Consider the following 9,800-nt stretch of genomic DNA (forward strand, 5'->3'; position numbering starts at 1 on the left):
CGTTTCTTGTTTTGGGGTTTTGTTGTTCTCCCGCCCTGGCAGGGGGTCGGGCTAGAAGATCTACTAGGTCCCTTCCGACCCTTAATCTATGAAACTATGAATTACACTACTGCAAGCTACATGTTAAAAAAAACAATGGGAGTCAAGCCCTGTCTTGTCAGATTACCACTGCTTCGGTCATAAGCATTGCATAGTGAGCAAAATTATTCTCACAGTTTTGCTTTAGCAGAAGTGTAATTTTCTTAGGTTTTTATAAAATCCCTGCATTATTCCGTAGCTTACAAAAGTAGTCATTCTGCAGAGGGAGTTGGCTAAATTCAGGTTCATAAATTAGGTCAAGTCTGAATCTGATGAAAAGAGACATCTGATTATACTGGTGCTGCCATAGCCCCAAAGTATTTCATACTGGGCACATCTACACATGCAGTTAATGCGCCTGAATAAACAGTCCAGTGTTTATTGTCCCTGGATGCACCATTTCAACACCAAGATGTTTACTGCACAGCTAACTCTCGTAGGTGCCGAGACTTTTAGTGCACAGCTAACTGGTCCGCTGCGTGGTAAGCGTCTCATGTAAACATGCCTGCTGTCACCTAGTTTCATGTGTTATCTTAGCCAGCGATCTCAAAAAGCTGGTATCTGCTGGCTGAGGAAACACATCAATTCCTCCAGATTCCGGCCACTAATCAGATGCAAACTTTTACCTTTCTAGAAAATTTCAAACTCTTACGATATGTTCATGAGAGGAGAAGAGATTTTATCTGGTGCTCAAAGAATTCATGATCCTCAGCTGCTGACGGAAAGAGCCCAGCATCATGGCATTGGTAATAAAATCAGTTGGATCAGGGGTGTTTATCTGTTATTAAAAATCTAATTTTGGGACACAGTTTGACACCATCACTTGGGGCTACACAACAGGAATATGCACTATAGCAGTAATAGTCTCATTTTGTTTCAGCCATTTTTAATCCACTACACATTAATTTAAAAGAAACTGGCTAGTTTAGCAGCATCTGGAAACTGTTTTCTAAGAGCCTTAGCAAGATTACTAGTATAGGAAATGTGCAGGTTCAGTGCAGCAGGGAGTTGGGGACATGAAACATGGAGCAGGGAGTTGGAGAGTCCTGTCTTCCTGTGCATCCTTGCTACTGCAGACTCCTGCTGACTGCTGGTTAGTACCCCCAGTACAGCCCCCCACCACCGCTGGTTCCTAACTTGACTCCTGAACTGTGAATTAGCAAGACAGGAGAGAGATCCATTGGTGGAATTAGGGAGGAAATCATTATGGAAAAATACTGGATAATAGGAGATGAGAGTTGGAGAGTGGGTATAAATTTAAACAGGCTTTGTGTTGAGGAGCTGTGTGTGAAAGGTAGCTAACAGTGAGTGGTTTACTTTCTGTCTTGAAGGAATAGTAAATGGAAGGGAGGACAGGGGAAGGGAGTGAGGTAGAAGATAAGAAAACTTCAGTCTCTCAGTGCAGTATTCTGAGAAAATACACTGGGATGTGTGTCCCACCATATTCCTCAGTTCTCAGAATTAATACCACTATAATGCAGAAGAGTGGCTTAGCCCCCATTCAGCTGTCAAATGCCTTCCCCATGAAGGGCTTCACAGAATTATAAAGAAATGTGATTAATTCATGCATAGTTGTGACTTCTAGAAAATGTGTGGTTATTTACCCATGCCTGATTTGACAGGTTCATTGCTGAGATATTGTGGATGCATCTGTGCATTTATTTTTGGGGCCACTTTGAGAAAAATTAAGTTGAGAAATTTGATCTGCATGAAAATAAATGTGATTTTCTTCTCTAGACTTGGAAAAAATAAAAGCTTACATCGATTCCTTTCGTTTTGGTGCTCCTCCCCATGCAGGTGGCGGGATAGGTAATGTACTTACCCTTATTTTATTTTGTCTTACTCAAGTTTAACTTTCAGTGATTAGACTCAAGTAACTTTTACTTAAAATAAGTATAGATAATTAGTCAAGAGTTCAGAATAAAATTTAAAAAGTTAACCTGAATGTGTGAAAATGGTCTAGCTGAGTGATATCATAAGCTGTTTATCTTGGAGAATTAAAAAGAGAGGCTAAATTAAAGCATTATTTATTTTGGAAAGTGTGAAGTATTAAGATTGGCAAAGGGAGATAATCACAAGGAACGAGTCTTACTCATGAGTGACAATGGCCACCATCAAATGTTGTAGAGATAGAAGGGAATCTTTAAAAAGAAACAGTATTTATGTATGGATTAACTATAACCTAAATTAAGTAAATAAAAATATGGGAGACAACAGGTCTCTCAACAATTTTGATGAAGCCAAGAGAAACTAGTGACTGCTTTTACCTTACTCATCTTAAAGATACTTGATTGAATCTCATTGATCAGACTTGGCTGTAATTTAATCTTTTTGACAAAGGTACAGGCTTTGATCTGTTAGCACTTTAAATATGTAACTTAAATATTTTAACTGAACAGAAATGAATTTTAAAAAGGAGATAACATTAAATTTTAAAACGCATTTTAGGCACAGCAGTTTACAATTACACACAGTGTTTACAGCAGCAAAATGTAACCTGTGGGCACATCCAGATGAGCACGGATGTTTGTTTCCCCGGAGGCAAGTAGCAGCGGCATGTCTTGTCCTGCTGTTACTTGTCCCCAGGGAACACCCATACCACACGTGCTGTGATGCTGGGGTTACCCTGGGTAGGGTAGGGGAGGCTGGGGCCAACAACTGGGCTGGTCCCAGCAGCCTTACCTGGGGGCCTCCTGGGGCTGCAGCCACAGCAGGAAGTGTGGCCAGCAGCCGGAGTGTGGCCCTAGCCAGCCAGACTCTGGTTTTGGGTGGCATGCACTACTGCCACGTGCACCACCCCACTTTTTTTTTGCTGTGGATTTTTTTGATCCTGGGATCTTTCAGGGTGAAAAGAATCCCCGCGCTGCAAAGTAGCAGTGCAGGAGATGCATGCATGTGCGGTGTGTGGCACCACAGATGGGTCTGCAATGGCACATCCCTCACATCCGTGCTCATCTGGATGTGCCCTGTTTGTACATGTGGAAGTATGACACTGTCCTATCCTGTTTAGGTATATGTTTTGTCTATGTTAAATTTATTTAGAAAATTCTAAATGCCCTTCCTGTACAATTTGTAAGACAGATAGATATAGTCTTCAGTTCATAAATGTTAAATAAAGCATTACATTGGGGATTAAACAAGTATGTACAAACTTAGGTAAACAGCAGAGATGATTCTTTCGAAAAAAAGGCTATTTTGGAATCCATTATGCAAGTATCCGTGAACAGACAAATTGCAGCATTTGCAAATAACAAATATTATGTAAGTCACTTATGACTAAGTCTGAAGGGCTTCAAAGGGATGTAGCAAAGGTGAGTGCACAACATGATGGCAAATGAAATTCTTCCCAATACACAATGGAAGAATAATTTGAATCATACTTTTAGGTTTTGTTCAGTCTAAATTACTGTGCATCTTAAGGCATTAGAAAGAAACATTTCTTAAGTACAGGTTGCTCCATAATTGTCTGCCACAACTCTTTCTCTTTGCCCTCATGCATTTGGTTTGATCTGTACTAGCTTCTGTACTCAGTGCGGTACTCTTGGCTTCCCAATCGCTTTTTCCATCTGTTGTAACAATGATAATGTAACACTAAAAGGCCCTAATAAGGTTGGGGATCCCATTTTGTTCTTCGGTTTCCCTGTTACTTAGTGTGTATAATAATTGCATGTGCATAATAATTAATGTTATGAGGTACAGTAAAACAAAGCAACTTCATGTTTCTCATGCCAGTTCCATCATCTAGTTAATTGTACTGGTATCTCAGAACAGTCCTGTGCCTTATTATGTAGAATTCTTTCCTCTGCAATTGTTTTAAGGTTTGTTAGAATTACTAAGCTTCATGCAGATCTCATTGAGTCACGCTAATGAGTCATTTGACTGGATTTAATTTTTCCAGGGTTGGAAAGAGTAACTATGCTCTACCTGGGGCTGCACAATGTTCGTCAGACCTCCATGTTCCCTCGGGATCCCAAACGACTAACACCTTAAGAAGACCTGCTTTTGAAAAGTTTTTTTCAGTGCCCTGCTATTGATTAGTCTCTACCTTCAGTATTGTAATATGCAATAGAAGAAGGAAATCTAATCTACTGAAGTGCCACAGTTTTTTGAATCATTCACTGTTTATTTAAAGGGAAGTATTTTAACAGATCTGGGCTTTTTGCAATAGAAGCTAGGTGCACATTTTTATGAAAATGTTGTAATTCCGTTGAGTTCATGTTCTACCAACACCTTGGAATTCAACAAGTTTCTAAACACTTACATTTTAATAAACTGTGCAATAAAGGCTAAACAAATTCTTCATTTTTAACTTATAGCAGCTAGTTGTGTATCTTAAAGTACAGTTTGATCAAAGCCTAAATAACTGTAGACACTGGCAACTCAAAAAGCAGGAGGAAGGTAACAAATTGCTAACTGATTTGTGTGGTAAAATGAGCTTTATGAAACACAGGTGAAAAATAGAACATCACTAATGAAGTGATTATACAAAATTGTAAAAATAGATTGCAATAAAACTCTAAAAGTAAATTGGCCACAGCATTTGTCTTGTTTTGCTCTGGGGTCTCACAGTTTATATGAAATCATCAACATAAAGTTGTTTTGGGAATGATGTCGTAACTACCTGGAGTTAACATAGCCTTTTTTTTTTCTTCCTATTATTCCTTCTGAAAGTATTATAAAGAGAATAGGACCATTCTTGGTTTTAAATGAGTGTGTCTGGTGCACAGAGGTATGTGTACTGTCTGCAGAGAAATCAATAGATAGACATTTCAAGAGGATTTCATAGAAAATTAATTTTAGAAAGAGATAATTTTGTACTTCAGGGTGTTTTTATCCTATTTCTAAACTTCTAATTTTTTTTCAAAGACATTTCTGCCATCATAAAATTCTGTGTTAGATGGCAGTTATTATTTTTAGACCTATATCGTACTAGGGAAAGAGAAGGATAAAAATGAGGCTGTGAACCTTTGGTTACAGTATACAAGCATCAGCTGTTTCACAAGTGTGCGTGTGTCCCCTTATTTCTAACTTCGATATTTAATAGCATTTTTCTTAAATGGCTCAGTATATTTAGTGGAAATATATTTTTCACCAGTCTCAATAGTTTTTTATTGCCTATCAATGTCAGTTTGTGCTTTCCAAAATGGAATGAGTTAATTTTTAATTTTGTATATATGTGAAACACAGTCTTCAAAACAAGCCAGTTTTTTTGTTGGAAACAAATTCATTATTAAAGTAACCTATTTTAGTCATCGCAAAACTGATTTTTAAAATAATCTGGATGTCAGGTTTACTTATACATTGTATCTAAAAGTCAGGCATTGGCTAGAGTATGTGAATGCACTGTTTATGAAAATGCATGTACAGAGGTATTAATTTAGATAAAACCGTCTTCAATCATCATGTAATTTTTAACTAAATCACTAACATTTTTTATATGTTAGTCATTCCAGCTCTTATCAAATTAAATCCCCAGTTGGTGTGTTATCCCTAATGTTCTAGATGTTTCAGTCTGGTCCTCAAACCTAGGCATCTCATTCTGTAATTAACCACTTCAGTATAATTGGTCAATTTTCAAAGGTGCTGATAGTGCAACTCTCATCTTCTAAAAGGTTGCCCTTAATATTTAACATACTTAGAGAGCCCTTCATAGCAAGTCCAGCAATAGGAGCTAAGTGCTGTTGTTCAAGTGCTCTGGAAAGCAGACTCATGATAAATTATAATGCATGGGTCCAACTCATGTGTAGGTATGGAGAATTTTACAATAAAGTAAATTACTTTTTGTAACTGCCACCTAACAAGGCTTAATTTTGATACTTGTTGATGGATCTCTCCAGGATAAAACATTCTATCTTTAAGATGGTAACGGTTAACCTGATAAAAGATTGGGAACGTGAAAATGAAGGGTTGTTAGAAGTTACGCAAGTCAGAGAACACATTGCACAGCTTTGTTGAGGAGCTGGGATAATTTACTGTGGCATCTTCCCAAGGTGATTAATTTCTATTTAAAATCTGTTGCAGGATACCCAGTTGTACTTATCAAAGCTAAGTGGATTATAAATACAGCTGATTATCACAGATTTATGACTGCTAAAGCCAAGCTTCAAAACAGTTGTTTATTCAACTAATCCAACTGGAATTAATCAAATTCAATTACCTTATCTAATACAGAGCTCGTAATATATCTGGATGAAAGGAAGCCTCCTTCTAATAATAAACAAAATCACTGAATTGTGTGTTGTGCCGAATTTTTTTCTGAGCACCAAATTTCAGAAAGAATTGCTGTATATATAGTCAAGCAAACTGCTTTATCTGTGTTTCTGCAGGAGCTGTCCTAGCTTATGTTTCAGTGCATTTTATTCATAATGGCTGCACAAAAGCCAGATTTAGGGTGTAGGCCTTGGCTTCTTTCTGTACATAAACTGAACAGGCAATTTTCCCTGGTCTGCCTGACAATCAACAAGAATATAAATCTACATGTAAAATGTATTTGTCCTCACGGTTATTTTAATAAGGTTAGCTTTTGAGTAAAATATTTTATTGCATCCTGATAACACATTTACAAAGGGTAGTCTTAGAATATGTGTCTTGATAAATAATGACTCACCTGTAGCAGAGTTAGAGGAGCCCCAGAATGCATGATTATAATCATCACTGACTTTTAGAGGTACCTCAAAGTTTTAAGCACTGAGTCTGCATTGCTGTTTCTTTCATTCTAATCAAGACCTTCCTTGGATGTTTAAAATAAAGAGGGAATCAGGGTCTCAGTTGCAGTTGAGAATAAGAAGAGATATTAGACAGCAATAGCTGTGAACAGTCTGTTAAACTTGATTTGCTTCTGAAGTTTTTATACAAATAAATCAATGAATTAGTTCTGCCATGAGAACACTTCTTGGTAAGATTCTTCTAATCTGCTGGGTAGATTCCAAGCCTATTTGGAGCTCTAGATATCCTTTCCATCTGCAGGAAGGAGCACAGCCTAACTGTACTGCCAGACCAAGACATTATCTCTAGGAGGTAAATGAGCAGAGAAACCAGATTCTGGTATTAAGGAGCAAAAACTACATCAAAAACTTCTTAAAAGTGTCTTAGAATGCTATAGGTGGGGACCCACCAAATTTATGATTTTGTGATTTTTGCAGAAACTGCACATTTTCTAGGTCCCACATAAAAACTAGGAACAATGTGACAGAGCAGATTTAGGTTGGACATTAGAAAGAACTAATTCACAGTAAAGGTGGCCAGAATCTGGAGTGGGCTTCCAAGGGAGGTGGTGCTCTCTGGGGGTCTTCCAGAGGAGACTGGACAAGAACCTGGCTGGGGTCACCTGACCCCCAGCACTCTTTCCTGCATAGGGCAGGGGGTCGGACTGGATGACCTACTGAGGTCCCTTCTGACCCTAACATCTATGAAACTATGAAAAAGCCTGGTCCCTGTGAAAAAGCAGAAAAACAGAGGGGTGGGGAAAGAGGTGCTGCAAACAGAGGTGGGATGCCTGGGCATCCTGAACAGAGGATGGGGATGAGCCGACTTTCGTCATCTGTCAATCTCCAGGGAGGCGCAAGATTTCTGGGGCCCCTCAGCCAGTCGAGGGGGTGGGGTGCCACGCTCCACCGCGAAAATGTTGCCTGACACCACGCTGGGACCGTGAAATCCAGAAGCAGCCCCCAGGAATTAAGTAGCTCCCTACCTATAGATAATGAGATGCTGCTGCCTTTTTTTTTTTTTTAAGGCTGCCTGTGAACAACCAGCTGGTTTGACCTCCCTGTTTTCCCTGCCACACTTCATGATTCCAGAGGTTTTTGTTGTCTGGTTTGAGTTTATTTTTGCATCACAATTTTACTACATTCCAGTCTCAAATCAGGTATCAATGAGGTGGAAAAATAGAATGCTTTGCTCCACAAGTCACAGTTAGAAGAAGAAACAACATATTTAGATCAACTCCCTTTAAGATCACTTGTAGGAACCTGAGAATGATAGGCAATCTCCCAGCTAGCTTCTATTCTCCTTTCCCCATTAACCCCATTTTCTGTTCATTTATAGCCTCTTCAACCATAGGGATTTGTTTCTTGCTTATGAGAATCTCATAGTCTTGGCTGTTGCTTTACGTCTAGTTCTAAGTCTAACTTAAAGCGTATTTCCCAGTTTTTCTTGACTGTCAAATACTAGAATGTGGTTAAAAAATTCAGTCTTCACGTGACAGTACTTGATGTAGTGAGGATGTGGAAAGTACATAACCTCCAATTACCCCCCTGATGATTTTAAAGAGAAAAGTTAAGAAAAGTCCTATTGAAGAGAATACAATGTGAGTTGGCATTTAGCATATGTTTATGTGCACATAACCTAAGTCTTTATAATATTGGATATGGTTGCTGATAGCAAATGCACTGGGTTCTAGTGCAAGATATTAACTTGGTAGCTAAGAGTAAAATCATGTTCTTTGAAGGTTCTTTACTCAAGTATTTGAGTATCTTCCAATAGAGAGACATATAGTTAGCTATGGTAGTCTGAAGTCCAGTAGAAGGCAGGGTAGATTTGCACCTGTAGAGCGTTTCATCATGCCAGAAAAGTAAAGTAAACTTGGGGGGGGGGGGGTGAATAAATGTATTCATTTCTATAATCTCACTTTGCATTTATGTGAAGGGTCAGCATTTCCATTTCCAGCTATATAGACAATATAGTGGAGAAATGTAATGAGCCCTTTATGCTAGCATGTACTAAGAAGTGGAGACAGAAGCTACCATCTGCATCTTAAGTGAGGAGCTGCACCCTTTTTTTTTCAGAACATACATCTTGGTTCCTCAAATGTCCCAAAATATGCTTCCTGCTGTTATAGTCTCGTTGGACCAAAACTTTAATTTCTCATATCAGGAGAATTAGCCACTGAAGAGTGAGTAATAATGAAAAAATTAAAGAATATAAACAATTTTACTTTTAAAAGAAAAAAAGTACTCCTTGAGTTTTAAGAACAAAGATCTCCGATCTCAACCTAGATAAGGAAGATAAAGTTAATGGCATACAGATTTAAAAAAATGAAATGTGCATTTCTGAACCTGTTAGTTTCTGTCACTTTTTTCCTACTCTCTTTCTCCATCCTCCCCATGTGCTTTTGACTTTAGAACTTCCTCATTAAGCCAATCCTTGTCCTCACCATCTCCTTTTGTATGTAGTCTGTGATTGCTTCCAAGGTGATGTTTATCTGATCTAATCTGCCGAAGCATTTAATGTGTGCTTACCTTCAAACATACCTTTCTGTTCTTGGCTAGATCAGAACTAGATGCATAGCACCTTACATGACCGTACTCCTGGGGATGTGAACCCTCTGAAAAAGATTATCTTTCTACATGCCTGTGAAGCTCATAATATACTACTGATTGATATAACTAGTTAATTTTACCATATCTTACCTGAAAGTAGCAGGACTAGTTCCACCAAAAAGGTGAAGGTAATTCTACCCTGGGCAGCTGATCTGTGCAACATGTTTACATCACTATAAAGGGCATTGCTAAGATAAACTAAAATACTAGGTGCTGTGATTCATATTAGTGATTTATCACGAGCATGGAGAAAACGGTTGACTTACCCATTACATTTTTCTTGGTTGCAAGCAGTAGCTTTCCCCACAACATCCATGATTAAAATGAAAAAACTCAAGCACTGTTAAAGTCATGGTAGTTGAGAGTAACTAACTCATTCAGTGTGGACCCGGCCTGGAAGAAATT

The 9,800-nt window shown here is 38.4% G+C and overlaps 1 protein-coding gene across 1 annotated transcript in view; it reads left to right on the top strand.

The window, feature by feature from the left end:
* Positions 1–4,601, top strand: part of DARS (aspartyl-tRNA synthetase) — a 122,733-nt gene extending 118,132 nt beyond the window's left edge. The window contains exons 14-16 of the mRNA XM_019522477.1: positions 713–824; positions 1,816–1,887; positions 3,977–4,601. Coding sequence (XP_019378022.1) covers positions 713–824; positions 1,816–1,887; positions 3,977–4,068 — 276 coding nt within the window. The 3' untranslated portion in view covers positions 4,069–4,601. The remainder of the gene's footprint in view (positions 1–712; positions 825–1,815; positions 1,888–3,976) is intronic.
* The last annotated feature ends 5,199 nt before the right edge of the window (positions 4,602–9,800 follow it).

The sequence above is a fragment of the Gavialis gangeticus genome, unplaced genomic scaffold (assembly GCF_001723915.1).
Source record: "Gavialis gangeticus isolate Ggan-Ray unplaced genomic scaffold, GavGan_comp1, whole genome shotgun sequence".
In the NCBI taxonomy this organism is placed as follows: domain Eukaryota; kingdom Metazoa; phylum Chordata; order Crocodylia; family Gavialidae; genus Gavialis; species Gavialis gangeticus.